Source organism: Bombus terrestris, chromosome 5 (genome assembly GCF_910591885.1).
Source record: "Bombus terrestris chromosome 5, iyBomTerr1.2, whole genome shotgun sequence".
Lineage (NCBI taxonomy): Eukaryota > Metazoa > Arthropoda > Insecta > Hymenoptera > Apidae > Bombus > Bombus terrestris.
Window position 1 is genome coordinate 623,914 of NC_063273.1, and position 19,353 is coordinate 643,266.

General features: G+C 30.0%; 4 protein-coding genes across 5 annotated transcripts; 1 reads left to right on the forward strand and 3 right to left on the reverse strand.

Moving 5' to 3' along the window:
* Positions 1–805: 805 nt before the first annotated feature.
* Positions 806–2,524, reverse strand: LOC125384630 (proteasome subunit alpha type-4-like). Its single transcript, XM_048406001.1, has 3 exons — positions 2,361–2,524; positions 1,097–1,724; positions 806–1,018 (listed from the first exon to the last, which is right to left on the reverse strand). The coding sequence occupies exons 1-3, from the start codon at positions 2,361–2,363 to the stop codon at positions 876–878; spliced, it is 774 nt and encodes a 257-aa protein (XP_048261958.1). The 5' UTR covers positions 2,364–2,524; the 3' UTR covers positions 806–875.
* A 469-nt stretch (positions 2,525–2,993) lies between these two features.
* On the reverse strand, positions 2,994–11,607 carry LOC100651366. Of its 2 annotated transcripts, none has more exons than XM_012309128.2 (3): positions 11,255–11,607; positions 4,705–4,876; positions 2,994–4,541 (listed from the first exon to the last, which is right to left on the reverse strand). In XM_012309128.2, exons 2-3 carry the CDS (start codon positions 4,870–4,872, stop codon positions 3,510–3,512), a joined length of 1,200 nt encoding a protein of 399 aa, XP_012164518.2. In that variant the 5' UTR covers positions 4,873–4,876; positions 11,255–11,607; the 3' UTR covers positions 2,994–3,509. The 2 variants fall into 2 exon arrangements, with proteins under 2 accessions (XP_012164518.2, XP_048261955.1); XM_048405998.1 differs by lacking the exon at positions 11,255–11,607 and adding an exon at positions 5,314–5,502.
* Positions 3,341–10,211, forward strand: LOC100650761 (eukaryotic translation initiation factor 3 subunit J). Its single transcript, XM_012309052.3, has 7 exons — positions 3,341–3,438; positions 6,014–6,160; positions 6,253–6,335; positions 6,980–7,093; positions 7,536–7,674; positions 9,408–9,572; positions 9,942–10,211. The coding sequence occupies exons 2-7, from the start codon at positions 6,145–6,147 to the stop codon at positions 10,133–10,135; spliced, it is 711 nt and encodes a 236-aa protein (XP_012164442.1). The 5' UTR covers positions 3,341–3,438; positions 6,014–6,144; the 3' UTR covers positions 10,136–10,211.
* A 161-nt stretch (positions 11,608–11,768) lies between the features above and the next one.
* LOC100650149 (chitinase-3-like protein 2) lies at positions 11,769–18,925 on the reverse strand. Its single transcript, XM_012309053.3, has 6 exons — positions 18,718–18,925; positions 17,180–17,446; positions 16,770–17,051; positions 16,439–16,675; positions 15,821–16,244; positions 11,769–15,686 (listed from the first exon to the last, which is right to left on the reverse strand). Exons 1-6 carry the CDS (start codon positions 18,774–18,776, stop codon positions 15,543–15,545), a joined length of 1,413 nt encoding a protein of 470 aa, XP_012164443.1. The 5' UTR covers positions 18,777–18,925; the 3' UTR covers positions 11,769–15,542.
* Between the last annotated feature and the right edge of the window lie 428 nt (positions 18,926–19,353).

The following is a 19,353-nucleotide window of genomic DNA, read 5'->3' on the forward strand; positions in this document are numbered from 1 at the left end:
TAATCCGGCTACTCGGAGGCTAGTTATGATGGAGGGTCTGAGAGCGGGGGTTCCTGTTGGTGCGGGACTCACGTTGACTGGGCGTCCGCGCTAAGCTCGCCATCAATATGGACATCCTGTCGAGGAATCCAGGATGCCCAGGTTGGCTAGGGAGAGGCGAAACGGGTCAGGGGGGAAACCCAGCAGCCAAAAGTCTCCGTGGCGGGCAGTAGCGGGATCGCGCCCGGGAGTGGGACCGCAGTGACAGCCTGGTCAATATGACTCGACTCATAACTTTTTTTTTCATCTTTTTCAATTTTTTTATCTTATTCCAGTTAACATAGGCACCATAAACATATGTTTATTAATCTAATCGCTTAATTTTTTACAATAAAAATCTTTATCCGTATGAGCTGTTATAGTGATACAGGTGTCTCTATCTGCTGTATCAATTTTTCATTCTTTTTCAATATCTGTTATAAGGTAAATACTTCTTTCCCTGCGTTCTCTGATTTGTGGTGGACTTCTGTGTTGTACCTGTTGTTCTAATATACTTTTCGAAGATATATTTCTTTATAACAATTACTCGGTTAAAACATAAACCAATTGTTCTTTTGATTTAAAGAAAAAAAAGAGAGAGAGAGAGAGAAAGAAAGATCAAATTAATCAATTAACTATGATGCTCGTATAGGAAACTTATTAATTTGTACATTATTATTCATTATTTCTGTCTCGTATACTTTCTCTTCGGTACAATGTTATGTTGCGTAAAAGGATATTGACATTATATTCGGTATAAGGATTGGAAACTGTATAAGACAATTCATAGAATTTCAAGATAATATTATTAAACAAGAAAATATAAGAAAAAGTACAAGTAGAAGATATGGTTATTTTTATAATTTCTGTTTCTCTTTCTTTGCTTGTTCAGCAAGTGCTTCTAAGCGATCGTGTTCTGCAATTAAAGCATCAACTTCACTCGTAGGAAGGATCCTTGTAATAGTTTTATCGTTTTCTCTTATTAGGGTGACCATTTCCACTGAAATAAAATAAAAAGTAGTTAAAATATTACACAATTTTATATTTATGAAACTACATTTAAATTATATACATTTACCTTTGTCTCCTGACAACTTATTGAGATCTAAAGTCTTAGATAGCACTTTTATAGCCAGTGCTTTTGCTTCATCTAATGTAATATTGTTATTATCGTATTCCTGCTTTAACGATGATACCGCAGCAGCAGAATTATGTCCAATACAAGTTGCTTTCCAGCCTCCATAATTCCCACTTGGATCTGATTGATACAATTGGTATCCATAATGCTTGTCCCATCCCATATATAAGATGGAAACACCAAAAGGCCTTTTTCCTCCATATTGTGTATACGCTTGCTTCACATCACAAAGCCAAGACACAAGTTGCTCGCAAGGAATAGGCTCTCCATATTGCAGTAAATATCGTTGTGCAATTAAACGTAATTCATTTGTTAATACATTAGCATCAGAAGTGATACCAGCAACAGAACAGACAATGTCATCATTAAGTTTGTAGATCTTTTCAGAATAATATACTTCATCCAACAATTTGTTTATATTACGTCTTTCTGCCACAAGTAGAACACCGTCAGTTGCTAAAATGCCAAGGCAAGTACCTGCATGACTTATAGCTTCCATTGCATATTCTACTTGATAAAGACGACCCTCAGGAGAAAAGATTGTTGTGCGTGTATCATATCTGCGTGCCTGTTTGCATAAAAAGGAATTAGATATGAGTTAAAAATGTCAATATTATATTTTTAAATTTCATAATCTTTTGAAACTGATGTTTCTACTATTGAGCAATATTGCTTAAATTTTTTATAGATTCTAAAACAATATAGCCCTGTTATATTCTACTTCAACTTGTAAATATGAATTTATGTAACCTAAAAAATACCAGCTAAACAAACTTAAAACACTCAATATAGATAAAAACTTGAAATACTCAATTTAATAAGAACATAGTATAATAAAATAAACGATGTGTCCATATATGATGTGAATAAATAAATAAATTAATTAATTAATAAATAAACTTCATCAAATTATGATATTATAAACTTCTTTATGATGATGATCATTCAAGTTTTAACAATAGCAATTTATAAGCAATAATGAATAAATTTCTATGGAGAAATGAACAAATTTTTTAAACATAAAAACACATTTAATAAAACAAATTTACATATAATATCCTAATACTATTATTATATATATTATTTCGTTATTAATGAATGACAATGCAATTTATGTAACCTCCAAATTTTAATAGAAAGACACCTAAAAGGTTAATGAAAATTACAATAAATAATACTAAAATTATTACTTCTCTATATTTACCATTATGTGAAACTTTTAGTACGGTAGATACAATATTATGACAAATAAAATTGAGAAATTGACACCAGCAATAAGAAACGATTTGTACAAGTCGGCTTTTTGAAGAACTTCAGAACACACAACAGTTTGTTCTGGAAGTTGACAGGATTTCACATCAATGTAAATGTGTTCTATAATAAGACTGGCATTAGTATAGAATAAATGTAATAAATATAATATAATAAAACAAATCAATTGAGGACATACGCTCATAATCTATTTATTTTGTACTATATATTAGATGTATATAGTATAAATATATAGTATATATATATAGTATAAATGTATTATATACATATAGCATAAATTAGATAGATTATGTGTATATATATATACATATGGCATAAATTAGATAGATTATGTATGTATGTATGTATATATATATATATATATATATATATATATATAATAAAGATACATTTTTTAATTCTATGATATATGTAAAAATTATATTTATATTAAATAATTTACGTACCTTTTGCTATCTTCTTTTCACAAATATTTACTTAGTGAAATTTTTACGATAAAATCAGTAATTTACTTTCAATTATTTTGATGTGGATTAAGAGGTTTTGTAATTAAACATTATAGTAATTGTTGTTGCGTAAAAATATATTTAATTTAAAAAAATATATAAACTGAATTATCATCAGTACTTTTCTAGCGAATAATATTTTGTCACTATTAAAAGTCGAATTAACAATTGTATTATAAAAATACATCATTTGTACATATTTAGTTTGCATAATACTGTAATTTTCCAATCGAGATTCGTAATCATTTTAATTATCATGGTTTTCGAAGGCTTTATTAAGTTTTAAAACGAATCTAATAATAAAAAAGAAAAAAAAGGAAAACGAAATGCCGACATTTTACGATTACAAAAGAAAAAGGAACTTTATGGAAACTATATATATATATATTATATATATATATATAGCTTCATCGTTAATTCTTAAAAATCATATCAAACATTTTAAGAAGGAAAAGGAATTGCTTCGTATCGTAACATCGTAAAAAGAAAAAAGAATTTCATAAGGTAATACGTTAAGAGCGTTAATAACGGAAATAACGGAAATAACGAAATTAAGCACATTATTAAAGTATTTTCTATTGTTTGTCATAACCGTAGTCAGAAGCTAAATCTTGTGTCATTTTTCCCCCTTCTCCTTCTTCTCCCACTTTCATATTAGAGTTCAAATGCTGATAAATTCTAGTGAATCCTCTCCCAGTACTAATCTTTTTTGCTTCCCCATAGAGTTTTGCTGCTATTTTTGTATTGCACGAAACAATATTTTGAGAGTTAGAGCTACCTTGTTTGCTTAACTTTGGTTGAGAATTATTTTTTTTAATATTATCCTTTTTATCGTTTCCTTGTGTTTCAGAATTATTTCCTTGAGAAATTACACTTATTTTAGGATCACTTTCTACATCTGAAACACCTTTATTAACCTCAAAAATATCTTTATATAATGCAGCAGCATTGTTTGCTTCATTAGGAATATTTTCTTTTTCTTTTTGACTAAAACTATTATTTACAGTTGAAGAAGCGATACCTATATCAGCACTTGTATCAATAGTATTATTTTTCAAGCAATTTTTTTCAGAATTTGCCATCTTATTACTATTATTACTTAGAACAGAAACATCTTCTCTTTTCGATGAATTACTCTTTGTTCCCTTCTTCCCATCGCTTTCCTCTGTTTTCAATTTGCCTAACTTAGAAATGAGATTATTAGCAAAATCTCCATCACGTAACATTGCTTTAGAAAGTTGTTTAGGTGGCTGCAATGGTTGTTCAATGTCTACTTTCTTCCTTGTGGTACCCGTGTTGGTGCTAGTGCTGCTGCTAGTGTTGCTGTTAGTCCTTTGGAGAAGAGACATCCTCTCTCTTTCATACTGTTTAAACTGTTTCTTCTTTGATTTTGACATAGCAATCGCCCCTCTAATTACATCTCTATTTTCTGTCGCAGCTAGCGGATCATATGATTTATTGTTTCCAGTCCAGTCTTCAGCCTTTGTATTAGTTTTCATCGTAGGTGGTACTCTTTCTACTGGAACTGTCTGAACGTCTTCATTTGATTCTAACATGATTTCCTTACTTTTTACATCTCCACTTGATGGACATACTAACAAATGGTGCTATAGAAATAAATTATACTAACATTAGAATCTAAGAATTAATAATTTCACTTGTCAGATATTAAATTGTTCTATTGGGTAACACAAATGGTTAAGTAGGAATAACAAGAATGAAATATAAAAATTTATAAGAAAGGGCGTGTAAAAATGTTTTCTAATTTACCTCATACTCTTGCGGATCTAATAAGTGTGTTCTATCGTATTTACAAATAACCTTGTAATCTTTCGGGTAATTTTTGGCACATTTTGTTATATGAATTTGAAATCTAGACTTTCTAATACGATGACATTTGTTGTATGGGCAAGTAATGTAAACCTCCATGTCATTCATTTTTCTAAGAACAAAAAAAATAAAGATTATTATATAATTATAAAACCAGTACGTATATTTATATATAAAGAGAAAGTTTTCGATGTCATCTTGTATTGTCGACAGTATCATGTCGTATCTTTATTTTTTATGATCGATTGGTTGACAATACAACTAATTAAAAAAAATATAACAGTTATCGTTAATAAAAATGGTCACTCAAAGGAGGGAAAATTATAAGTTTAAATTTCTGTATTAATAATAGAATTTATTATATTCTAATTCGTAAATAACTTTTATGTTTAACGTTACGTGCGTGATCTTATTTAAAATATAATTTTTAATTTATTTTCAAGCTTAATATATAAAATACTTTTAAATAACTGTAAAATAATGCGGTCTTCTCGATCTTCTTGCAACTGCCGCAAATTGTTTAGGCAATAATATTTTAAATTTACTTGCCTATTGTATTAAAAGTATATCACTTGCAAAATCGCGCAGCTGTATTACTACTCATATCACAATACATGTATCTACATACATCACATATTGTTTTAATCTAAATTTTGAATCCGTAACGTATAATTCAAACGTGTACATAATTTTCAACGAAAGAGCGTTTAAAAGGCAGTCCCCCTATGACAAAACTTCGCAATATAACGACAATCTTTAATACCGAAACAAATTTTTAGCAAATTTTAGCCTTATAAATATAAATTATAAATAATTTGTCATGAACTAGCGTAAATGATAAATTTTGCGAATATATTAATTACAGAGAAACGAATTTCCATAGATCTATGTGCATCTGTTTCACGATGTATAAATGTGTTATACAAAATGTTATCATTTTACAAAAGGAAAGGGAAAAGCAATAGAATTAATAATATCTCATATATTAAATACGAAAATAAGTGAATAGAAATTAATAAACAACTCTTTTTTTTAGAATTTAAAACTTTAAAACAAACTTTAAAACAAATTATTGCTATTATATATTATTACTATGTCCACCTATTACTAATTTCCGTTGCGAAAACTTGCTAATGGAAATGATAATAGCAATCCCTAAATAATCATTTCGTTTGGTACTATTTTTAATACGGGGTATCCAATCTCTAACATACGTAATTTATGTTTCATACCACCACTATCTCGCAAGAAAGGCACACGCTTTCCTCGCACAGTATGGCTCGCTTGATTCCAGTCGTGATCTGTTCGACCACGTTAGTTCGAGGAGGTTTTGTTTCATTTACGAACGAAATCGTGCGCAAATAATCCAAAATCCGCACCATGGATGACGAGTGGGGTATGTACAAATCGATTTTCCGACATTTTATTGTTATGCGATTGTACCTTTAATCGAAACTACGAAACCATTTTAACCTTCAACTTTTACAGATGTCGAAAACGCTGAGGCGAAATTCGACCTCGCTATCAGATCCAACAAGTGGGAGGGCGAAGACGAGGACGAAGATGTTAAGGTTCTGTGTTACTGGCTTTCTTATTCTAATTTTGTGCATACGATTTTCAAAATCTTCCGTTCAGACGACACACCATGAGTATGGTTAACCTTTCATCGAGCTAGTCAACATGAGTCGAATAGCGCGATAATTGATTATTGTTGAACAGATTTGAAGTTTGTTCTTGAATTTTAATTGTATAAATATTGAAACCAAAATTAGAATTTTAAGACGAATGAAATGCATTTAAATTGAAATTTACGTTTACGTTTGATAATGAATAATTATAGAAATTTGGAATTTATTACTAACGTGTTGTATGTATTTTTAAATTGGATTCTACATATCGGAGATGAATCGATCCTAAGTTTACCTCAGTTTTAAATTAATGTCATAGATACAGTTACATAATGCTTAAATGTAGCATAATTTTCAATTTTAAATAAAATTAAATTTAATTATGTCATGATTATGTAAGATATGATAATGGCAGGAACTGTCAGAACATATTCCGGATCATGTAGGATACAAATTATTTTGTAAAGATATTTTATTGATATATATAAATTATTGTAGGAAGAAATATAAGATTAAAATAGAATTAAATATATATGTTAGAAAATGAAGTGCTTGTACGATGATTTCAAGAAATAATCAATCAACAGGATAGCTGGGAAGATGTCGAGGAAGAAAAGAAGGATATAGAAAAACCTGCAGAAGTGCCTAAGGCTAAACCAAAGCCAAAGAAAGCTTTGGCAGAAAGAATTGAAGAGCGTGAGGTATAACTTTTCTTTCGATTAAATTTTTTTAAATATGTTTTCCTAAAGTAATTTATGTTAAAGTAAAATTTAATGTCCATTTATTTGATTGTTTGTTTATTATTCTCTGTTTATTTTCACATTATACAAGTAAGATACAGGCGGAAAAAGAATTGTTCCCTTGGGAAAAACGAGGCATATGCATAAACATTATTGCGCATTTTAAACTTAATCTTTCATGAACACTCTTTTTCCCAGTCGTAACGTTATTGTAGGGATATTCTCTCTCTCTCTCTCTCTCTCTCTCTATATATATATATATATATATATATATATATAAATAAAAATTTACAATTTTTATTGTATGTTTTTGTTTATCTAATTTCTGTTAGTATGCATGTAAAGAAACTTAGAGCGTTTATTATATTAATATGACAAGCATTTCTAATTTTGTTAATTATAGAAAAAGGCAAAAGCAGAGGCAGAAAGGAAAGCTAAAGAAAAGGAGGAAGCATTAACGCCAGAAGAGAGGAGAGCGGAACAAATAAGGCGTCAAAGGCTCCAAGAAGAAGCTGATTTACGCCTTGCCATGGAGACTTTCGGTTTGTCCAACCTTGTTGATTTTTCTCATCGCAAGCCGCACAAAACTGAGAAGAAATGACTTCACTAAAAACTTTTACTTATTAACTCTTTGCACTCCTATTTTTATTTAATAATACGAATTTTAAATAACTTATGAAAGTATGTAGTCATTTCATTAATATTTGATAAGGCAAAGATAACGCTATCTTTCTTAAAAGTATTAGAATTAGTACTTTACTTACAAGGAATTAGGAAGTATGTATTACTTTGTTTTTTAAATATTTGATCTTGCTACCGCAAAGCTATGAACTATTTTGTGATTTTACATAAAATTGACACAGATCTAAACTATAGCACAGTAAAGTATATTAGATTAATAACGTATGTGTTTAAGTATGAGCATTGTTATTTTTATTTGTTTCATAACTTTGTTTAATTTTAAGTTTAGATTCAAATTTCGAGACGCATCTATAAGCTTTTCCTTATCATTGAATCTCCTAAAGTTCTTAATTGATATTAAGTTAGTTGCCGAATCTAATATCGTTTTAATTATGAAAGCTCTTGCATTTAGATCTAAATGTTTAAATCCTAAATATAACTCTTTAAATTAAGATAATTGAAACTTAATGTGAATATTATATTTTTGAAATGTGTTTTATTTCTTTCACAGTTACGATTTAGAAGAAATATTTTACTTCAGATATTGTATTTGCTCAAGATTTAATAATTGGATCGCAAAGAGTTGATTCCACATTCATGGCTTAATGCAAATTTTTAATGGCTTAATTATGTTTTAAAGCTTTATCTTTCATAAACTAATATACAGTATATTTTGCCAGTATTAAGTGTTATTGGTGTAAAAATCAAAATAATTATTATGTAATTTTTAAATACATTCCATTTAGTAAAAAATAACTATATATACATAACATAAAATTTCTAACAATTTTCTCGTTCTTAAAAGGACAATATGAAGTATTTTTTATATAAATTAAAATTGTACATACAGTAAAATAGTTATAAAAAATTCTGAGTAACTTTTATATGCTTAAAGTGTTCCGTTTCCATCATGTTGCTGTAAAAACTTAAACAAATTTTGAGTTGTATTTAAATTCCTGGATACTATACTTGCTACTGTAATTAAAATAGTTAATTGTTAACTATTGAACATTCTCATATTTTTACATTTAATCCAGTTAAAAAGATTAAGTTTGTGTCAGGAACTGTACCAGAGATGTAAATCATGTATCTAAATTATTTAATATAATCTTTGAGGAAAATGCAGAATTGTTATTGTATAAAAAATAAACACTTCTATTTCATAAAAATATAATGCAGACGTGTCTTATTTATCAACATTTAATCTCCCGTACCGTTCCTGATAAATGTTTAATTTTAATAACAATATACTATACGTTTTCTAAAAACACCGATATGATGAATGTTTAAAATTATTTGTTTATTCGAAGGTAAAATCTCGTAGAATTAAAGTTATAGGTAATATCTCGCCTACATAAGGAATATATTTGAAAATATCATTCTGTATGTAAATTTTTAATATTAAACGAACAAGCACTACTTTTATCGCTATTGGTCCAGTTTGAATAATTAAGTTGTGAAAAATAGACGAATGTAAATTAATGTAATTAGTATTATATCCACTCATCATCTAATAATTTTTATAATAAAAATTATTAGTAAAAACAGCTGTAATTATCTTATTAGAAATTATAATTCGAAATTTTTCCCTTAGGTGTAACAGAAGAACCTGCTTTGAGTCTAGATACGACAGTACCTAGCACAAAAGAAGAATTTGAGCAGTATGGAAGTGTACTTACACAAAAGCTAAGTCAACTTGCCAAAAATGCTGAGTTTCCTCCGTTCGGGGAAGAACTTATTAAATCTGTTGCTCTCAATTGTAAGTACGTTATATTAAAATATAAAAGAATCTAATATCTTTGTGCCATCTATCCTCGCTACTGTGTCTGCACGGGGACAGACATCATAACATCATAACAATTAACAAAAGGCTATATATTTAAAAAATTCAATTTCAATAAATTATTTCTTTTATAAATTCACTTCTCCATCATAAAATTAATCTCAATTAATTTAATTTTTTCTTCTATTCTAAATTTATTTCATCTTCACTGTAAACTAATATCAAATAAATTAATATACTTTAATAAAGCAAACGATCGATTTCATAAATGCATATTGCTTTTTAGTATGCTTAAAATATTAATTTAATGATAGATATGGTATATTATATTAATCTTGTTTACAGTATCCTCAGCGCATTTGAAGAAAGTTAAAACGTTGATCGATAATTTGTTGATTGAGAAGCAGAAAATCGAGAAAGGAGAAAAGGCGAAAAAGAACAAGGGCAAGGGAAAAGCAAAACTGAAAATCGAAGATGACAACACTCTTTTGAGCGAATACGGCGACTATGTTTACGATGACTATGACGATTTCATGTAGCGACCTTCTCATCCCATATTCTTATTATTCCCTAATTCCTTTTCTAGTCGCCTAAATACAAGCAAGTGGTTATTAACATTTTTGCAAATTTTATATCCTTTATTCTCTCTTTATATTTGAATTTTCATTCTCTTTATTTCTTGGTTCGAGAGTGGTTACAATATTAAACATTACGTCAAATAGTTTTTAAAATTTCATGTTATACAGGATATTTCGTTTGAATAGTGGAAACAACAGAATATCTCACGAGGCATTAATTTTATCAAAATAATGTTTTAACGAAAGTTGCTTGGTTCGAGAAGGAGCATCATATGGATGAAATTATTTTTTTGCAAATCTAGTAGTGGAGGAGATTTTAAGGTCAACTTCATTTTTTCAAACGGAACCATATATTTTTAACACATTGATCGACCCATCTCGGCATTCCCCATAAAAAAGGTATTAGCCTGTTTATGTCGAAAAATTATTAGTTTGGGAGATATTTTAACTTTAATGTGTCAAATATAATGTATAGAAGACAAAGAAAGACGCGGAGCGGTATTCCTGTGTTTACATTGTTTTTGTCCACCGTACGTTAAATTTGACAATTTAAAGTTGAAATATTCCTCAAACTAATAATTTTTCGGCATAAACAGGCTAATACTTTTCTACGGGGAATGCCGAGATGGGTCGATTAATGTATTAAAAATGTATGGTCCTGTTTGAAAAAATGAAGTTGGCCCTAAAATCTCCTCCACTGCTCGATCTGCAAAAAAATAATTTCATCCATATGATGTTCCTCCTCGAACCGAACAACTTTCGTTAAGACATTCTTTTGATAACTTTAATGCCTCGTGAGATATTCTGTCGTTTCCAGTTAAACGAAATATCCTGTGTATATAATATATATTATATATTTCGTGTGTGGGTATGTGTGTGTGTGCGGATGCGCGCGCGCGCATGTGTGTGCGTAAAAAAAAAATATATATTATATATATATAACACTTTAAAGAAAGAAAGGAAAAAGAAAAGAAAAGAGAAATGAATATACATAGTACATCGATGGGATGTAAAGACAGATTAACGCAAAGTATTAATATGTTTTAAATATAATTGAAAAGAAACTATATTACTACTTACCCCGATTGATTCAAACTATTAATAGTTTCGAAAAAATTGATAATCTTCAATATATATTGAAGCCAACAAATTTAGTCACGTTTAGTTTGTTAACTTATGAACTGATTATAATCAACGTAAACTGTATAGCGATAATGAAAATCGGATACCGAGGAAATACAATAGAATATTATGAAGACAACGGTGACGCAATGTTCATGCCACGAGCGTTGCGGAAGAACTGAATGATTCGGTGAAGAGTAGGATAACTTGTTGATCGTGGGGATCCATCCTTCGGAACGAATTTTATGCGCATGCTTCAATAATCTTCTCGTACAGGAAACTACATATGTATATATAGAACGGTTTCTTATAGTTTTATATCAACAAATATGCACGTACGATTATATGACTATTGTTTTCGCAATATATGGTATTGTTGAAATAATACTTTATAGAAATAATATACTTTGTTTGGAAAAAACTTATTAAAATCTTCATCTTCGAAAAATGTGAGGAAAATTGAAAATCGAGATAATTCAATAGTACTTTTTATTAAGCATTCTCATTACATGGATAGAAGATATGCATAGTGAAATGAAAAAATTACATACATACTTATTAGTCAAAAATTCTATTCGAACATGGACGAAGTTCTGACGCTTAAAACTATCTTATAGAATTCTTTATATTTACCGCAGTAAAACTAAGAGAATACGGCATATTTTACGATAAACTAAGAATATTGTTTCAGTTTTTGTTCTCTCAATAATAAACATCACTTGTTAACATGCTTGTTCTATCCCTTTATGAGTAAATTAAACGCTAAATCTTTCTTCGTTTCACATATTCCATTAGATCTGCTTGATTTTGTTTAGAATAAACTAATTTTTGTTATGCTGCAGTCTGTCTGTTTTTCTTAGTTTTATTGCAATAATTTTTAACAATATATCTTTTAATATTAATATTAAATAAATGATACATGACAATTTTAATTCTTATTCCGATAAACAACTTCATTGCAATCAATTTATGAATTTGAGTGCAATAAATATGTTTCCGATTTAACGTAATGCTATTCTTTTCTTTTTTTTTCTTTTCTTTTTTCTTTTTTTTTTTACGATACCATGGCACATTATGATAGTTTGATTATATAATTAGAGGCAAAGTTTAAAAAATCTAATAAAAGAGAAAAAAGATCATTTCTATACTTCTAAAATGATTAATATCGCTCAAATTATGCTTTTACTTTCGTTGAAATTAAAAATACATTTCTATATAAAACTTAACATATCTATATTCGATTTGGTAATGTATAATTAAAAAATATCATTCTCTGTTAATTATTTTTCTTCTTTTAACTTTCAACGAATATTAAAAATTTTAATATATAGAAAATTGTAATGTGTTATTGAGATATTCGAATATTTCCTATATTTCAACATCTTTTACCAATATTTAAATCAATAAAAAAGATATTTTATATCTGTCGGAGATGAGAGGACAATCGGGGCCTTTTCTTTGCAATCCTTGGGAAAATCTCAATACTTTAGTCTAGATTCTTATCATAAGCCGTACTTAAGTAATTGTTTACGATTTAATCCGATTATGTTTGCCCGGGATTTGTGACAATGAGCTTGGACACGAGGTGACACAACCAGTCGCTAAACGTAGCCGCGGTCACGGGATGAACGCTTTACCTAACAAAGGTATGGAGTAATCGTATAGCTCTGCTTAAAAAAATATAATTGCAGCGGCACGCGACAGTTGAAACCCTTCAACGGTTTCTGTCCCGTGGCTCGCTACACAAAGACCCCATTCTTCGGACAAGATGATTGCCTGATGTCGATACATCTTCGCAGTATATTTCCAGCTAGCCTAAGGATCCGCTACAAATCTTAGGATTTATTTAGCTAAGGTTCTTCAAACTGACAAATAATCAAACAGAGACAAAAATTCTCACGTACGATGCATCCTGCTGGCAACTCTCTCTCTCTCTCTCTCAAGGGTGGTTAGCATCCTTCTTCAACCACCGACGTAGAAATTAACCAATTAACAGCAACGTCCAATTCCCTCGTTTTCCGAACGAAGGCTTTCCTCGGCGAATCCGATGATCTCGTGTCCTTAGACACACCCCGTTAATGTTTTTTCCTCTGCAGCATCGTCGTGACGGAAAGTCATTCTCTCGTGAGGTCTCATTAGCGAATTACACAACGTCTTCTTAGTAATACTAGTATCGTAGACAAGTAAATCGAGTCCGACTTAGACTTTGGAAGAAAGTACATTTGTTATCCCGTTGACCGCGGATTCGTTATCGAACCTAAGACCATTGTCGTTAGTGTGTAATCAACGCGGTTACTTGTCAATTCTGTAATATCCACACCTGTACTAATAATCATATTTGTACTAGTAAATATCTTCTCTATTGCATAACAACAATGTCTGATCCAAATGAAGATTCGTTACACGCCCCTAACCCTAATCATAATGTGAACCCGACATGTATATATTATAAATTATGTTGAAATTCAACTCGATTTAATTAACAGTAATTATCATGATAATACGTATCTATAATAGAGGAATCATATTTAATAATTTTAAATGATAATTAAGTACATACTTTAAGTTGCTGCTTTACATTTGTAAATTTAAAAACACGAATTAATTTCTTTTAACAACTTCTATTACAAGGCATCTTCTAAAACACTTGTTACGTTTATTATGATGATAAGTAACAGATAAAAAAGAATAAAACTGAAAAGAGTAAATACGGTAAATTCAACATCTATCCAAGAATATTAAAGCCTTTGAACAGTCGTGAAATTCAAACATTTTGAAGTCAAAGTTTCCAGACGCTGGCTTTTAAAAGATAAGGAGCTAGCATAAACTTTACAATAACCAGCTTTTTTGGTCAACATGTGTGCATCAGTAGAAGTTTTCTTGATGCAATGAAAGTTTGACGAAAATTGCCAGAGATGATATTAAATTAATAAACTACCACTTATTTGTTTATTAGAAAGTTCGTTTAAATTATAATACTAACTTTTAACTGAAAAATCACAAAAATCTTTTCGAGGTAGTAACGTTGAACGATTCAGTTTACGTAATAATTAAATATCATTAATTAAATATCATTAATTTCAAAATTTGAACTTTCCAAATCATTGAGATGTTAATCCTCGGAATCCGCGCAAAATTATCAATTAATAATGTACTGTTTAGTTTCTTTATTTCCTACCTTAACATAAGTTTTTTGATTAATATCTACTAATATATGTAAAAAAGAAAACAAATTTATATTACAAAATAAATTATATTTCAAACAAAACAAGTAAAATGGAAATGAATAAATACAATGTAAATAATTGTTAAATAATTGTTAACCATAATTAATAGGGTGCACTTGGTAACAATTTGTACAAGGCTAGATAGGAGAGTAATTTCCCTCCTTAATGTTCCTTTCGTATACATGTACATATGTGTTGGCGACGATGCGCGTTAAAGATCGCCGAAAGCAGTTGGTCCGATACCATCTTGCTTTTGTATGGATCTATGGGACAGAGCAATTGGACGGGAAGGAGGGGTGGGAGAGGGTAAAAGAGGAGATCATTATTGGGCTGTGTATGGCAAGTGAGACTACGTGTAGAAAAGTGCAATCCAGATGTCTGATAAATAGCGATAGCTATCGGACGTTGAAGAATTGTTTGGAAAAAGATATAGAAAGAAAATTTGAAGTTAACGGGCAAATCAATATTACATCAGCCTAAAAAATACAAATACCTGGCCAAGGAGTGTAGAAAACGAGGGTAACTGCTGTTAAAACCCAGGATATACATATTTTTGCACTCTGGAATTTCATAACAGAAGTATACCTATGAGTGATTCGGCCATACAGTATCATATCCGATCATCAAGAAAGTTTCTAAAGAATTTTGATTTAGATATGACTATTACTGTCTAATAAATATGACTAATAAATATTCTATTATTTATCTTTAATTTCTTCCTATATATTTATAAATGAATTATACTATGTTTTAATAATAATAAATAAATACGTGTATGTTTAATTTAATAGCTTTGAATTAAAATTATAGTTGTACTTTATGATATTGCAAACAATTGCAAATTGCAATTAAATTATTTTGAAAAAAGACAAGAAAAGAAGTATTCTTTCAAGAGCGAACGATATTTTATGACACTGTAAGAAATTAAGAAGAAGCAGTTTCGATTTGATCGATCAAATACTTTTCAAGGAATGCGATATCTCTGTTTGGAATGTAAAGAAGAGACAAACGAAAACGGATTAATCGACTTGATACCTGAGAATCTTGCTAACAGTACGAGTTAAAGGAAAGCTTTCATTGAATTTACATGTATTATTCCAATCATCAACATTTAAGGATAATATCATTGCTCCTCCAAAATTATTCGCACGGATCCATTCAGCCTAAAACATAGTGCATAGTAATTAGAATATGTTTGGTCCTTGAGTGATCTTAATTCTAGAAATACAATCGTTTGTCTTGAATCTAATAATTTTATCGAATGGGCTTAGAAAGTAAGAGTAGTATATGTACATGCCTTATTGCAAACACTTTTAACATCATCATATGAGATCCATTCTCTGTCTTTATAGGCATAGGGAACCTTGCTTTCATGTTCGAAAACGCTCTTTGCGCCGTTCTGAAGGAACTCGCAAACTGTAGGATAAGAAACGAAACCCATCTTCCCCAATTCTCCAAAACCATTTGCTGGTGCGAGTAAATCATGATTCTGCGGATTATCCAGTCTATAGTTGTGGCCATAAGTAGGAATACCAACAATTAACTTTTCTCTTGGCATCCCTTTCGAAAGCCAATAATGAACCGAATAATTAACATTTAGAGTGGAAAGATAACCGGATTCAGCAGCATGTGAGAAAAGCGGTGCATTGAGTCCGGTAATTGGATAGTACCATACATAAAAATGGTAGTCATATGACATCAAGTTCACAAAATCTACATACCTAAATAATAACAAAATTTGATAAATTTTATATAAACATTTACGAAAATATAAATAAACAGAATTGATTTTATAGTTACATAAAGAAATACTTTTTCTTAAATAATCTTAACAGCTCTAATTATTATTGGCCATTGTCGAATAGTAGTACAACTATCTAATATTACTCATGTTACAAAAAACATGTTCGCTCACTTTGCCATTTCTGCAACCATATAGCTTTGATCAACAATAGCTTGTGGAGCAGCTACTGCAACAGAAAGAATCAACGTTTTTGTAGCGCGGTAAAATTCTCTTCGTAATTCCTCTAATAATTGTACGAAATGGAGTTTTTCCCGTTCATCAGCTCCAAGCCATGCAGGAAATTCCCAATCTAAGTCGAGTCCATCGAAACCAAATGTCTTTGTCACATTTAAAACGGACCGTATAAATCTATAAAAAAAAAAAAAAAAAAAAAAAGGAACATGTAGCGTTTTCAATGCACTTTATAACGGAACAATTAAAATGAAAAACAGCCTGAAGTTACCTTTTTCTATTTGCATGATTTTTTACCATTTCTGAAAAACCTAAGTGGAGCTCATTACTGCCGCCAGCACTGATCATGACCCTTAATTGAGGTTGTAATTTCTTCAAGGCGATAACTTCCTCGTAGATTGATGAATTACTGCCCAAATCTAAGCTGCAGTTCACCACGCCCGCAAAACCCACGATAATATGCGTACAAAGATCAGGGTCAATGTGCGACGGACTGAGCTCCCAGAACGTGTTCAGGTCGCTCGATATGGTGTAATAACAGACAATGATTTGCCTGTTGAAAGAAAGCTCTTTTCAATAACTTCAATATTATTTTCTCATATCTAATTCTTGATGATAATAACAATGTTCGCAAACTTTCTCTTGAAGCATATATACTTTGGGCAGTAAATATATAAGTACCCTGAGGAATTGGTGTTGTTGTGTTGTGGCGAACTGATGCTGTTGTTCCTGTCCGCATTCTGGTTCTCCTTCGTCGACTCGGCGTACATCCGAGCCCGACGTAACCACGTAGCAATCTTGGCATCGTCTGTTAGTGTTTCTGTATCGAGTGCCTTCGCTCCTGGAGAGCGAAGGATAACAATTCCCAACCACGCGCGTGTCACGAAAAGAACTCCAAGTATCAAAGATACTAATGCCAAGCACAGAACTTGCGTTCTCCAACGTGGTCTACAAGAGAATATGAAAATTTATATTAATTTCTAAATTTGAGTCATTGATATATATACATACAGATAAGCTTATGTTTCATACAATATTAGAAATGTGTGCAGTAAATACAGTTAATAATTCATTATAACAAATTTATTTTTCAATTTTATACGCTTGAAGTTGCATGAAACATAAATTTCAAATTTATTTTATGCACATTTATAACCAGTTCAAACCATGAAGGCTTCTTGTATCATAGTAAATATAGGATAATCAATAATCACATTTGTAACTTTTGACATATACTCACGTATATGCCCACACACATGACTCATTACACACAAAAAAAAAAAAAAGAAAAAAGCTATAAAAGTAGATATTGTAAAGAGATTTAATATTATATAGGAAAATGTAAATATAGAGAATGTAAATAAGATAAATATAACTATATTATTCAATGAAAACGAGCAAAGTTTATATTTTGCACTTTCTATAACGATATAGGTATATACCATTTTTATAAATGTTTAGGTTTACAAAAATATATTGAAAGAGTTATTTAGGTGGAGTAAAAAGATATTTGACATCAATGACAGTTTCAATACTGTAAAATATAATGTTTACAAATTTTTAAATCAAATTTTACCAAAATTAACAATAGTATCTGACTTCACAAATATGTGTATTTAACAATATATTCAATTGTAACTTTTGAAATAAGGAATTTGGTACTGTACGTTATGTAAGAGATAAAGTGCTTATAAATGGAATTTTTATTATTATCATTTATTCAATTTATGTGTATTGACATTATACATGCATATTCTTCTGCGTAATTATCTAAACTATACTACTTTATAATATTATATTGTAATATATAAATCTAGTAGTGGGAAGGCATCTAAACAGTGTTATGAATAATTATGTATTACGCTTAATATGATATCATTGAAAATGATATATTGCTAATATCAATTTGTGAATGTAAATTACGAGATTTATTATACACATTAGAAAAAAAGAAATAAATGAAAACCAATTTATTGTTATAGGAGTTATGTGATTGTCATATATATATATATATATATATATATATATATATATATATATATATATATATATATATATATATATATATATATATACACACACACGCGCGCGCGCGCGCGCACACACACATACACACACGCACGCACACACGAGCGCGCACATGCACGCATGCATGCATGCATGCATATAATATAAGGGAATTAAAAGACAACTAACTATAAAAAAAAAGTGCAACTTACTGTCGGACGTCTGTTAACAATTCATATTTGGCCTGTGGCACGGGGATTTGGTTAACCATTGAACGCACAATGTTCGTCAAAATTGACGCTTGAGGACGCTAGTCCTCTAGGGTGGCTTACCACTTTTATTACTACGCCCAATGCGTTATGATTAGGGTCGTATACTTACACAGGTACGTCTGACAAATCTTGCGGTGGGGGTAAGGTTTTTAATGTCATAAAGCGTACTTTGCGAAATCGGCCGCTGGCCATAGAGCGCTGCGATCTAGTAGGTTAATGAGAACGACGACATGTATCTGAAAGAATCTACTTCCTCGGGATTTATCTTTCAACGATAACATTTTGTTTGTACGCTTTTCTATTCACTATTTAGTTACATTGTATATATATTTCAACTCCGTTTAATATATATGATAACGTCTTACCAGCGTAATTCTTTCTATAGGCATGGATAAGTTAATGACTAGATTACTTTTTATGATTTTTCATAATTTGTTTAAAGAAGTATTTATACAGTATTTCATTCGGTACAGAAGAATGTTATTTGAATAAATATTATTTATGAACCATTATTAAATATTATTTCCAATAAAAACGTTTAACAAAATTACAATTTCGAAATCAAATATATTTTTA

Coding starts and splice junctions, on each gene's coding strand:
- LOC100651366 (XM_012309128.2), bottom strand. CDS start 4,872: ATGAATGACATGGAGGTTTACATTACTTGCCCATACAACAAATGTCAT. Junction 4,542..4,704: donor TAGATCCGCAAGAGTATGAG/GTAAATTAGAAA, acceptor TTATTTCTATAG/CACCATTTGTTAGTATGTCC.
- LOC125384630 (XM_048406001.1), bottom strand. Junction 1,019..1,096: donor TAAGTTGTCAGGAGACAAAG/GTAAATGTATAT, acceptor ATTTTATTTCAG/TGGAAATGGTCACCCTAATA.
- LOC100650149 (XM_012309053.3), bottom strand. CDS start 18,776: ATGGTTAACCAAATCCCCGTGCCACAGGCCAAATATGAATTGTTAACA. Junction 17,447..18,717: donor TTGTTAACAGACGTCCGACA/GTAAGTTGCACT, acceptor ATTCTCTTGTAG/ACCACGTTGGAGAACGCAAG. Junction 16,676..16,769: donor AATCATGCAAATAGAAAAAG/GTAACTTCAGGC, acceptor TTTTTTTTATAG/ATTTATACGGTCCGTTTTAA.
- LOC100650761 (XM_012309052.3), top strand. Junction 7,094..7,535: donor AAAGAATTGAAGAGCGTGAG/GTATAACTTTTC, acceptor TGTTAATTATAG/AAAAAGGCAAAAGCAGAGGC. Junction 7,675..9,407: donor CCTTGCCATGGAGACTTTCG/GTTTGTCCAACC, acceptor TTTTTCCCTTAG/GTGTAACAGAAGAACCTGCT.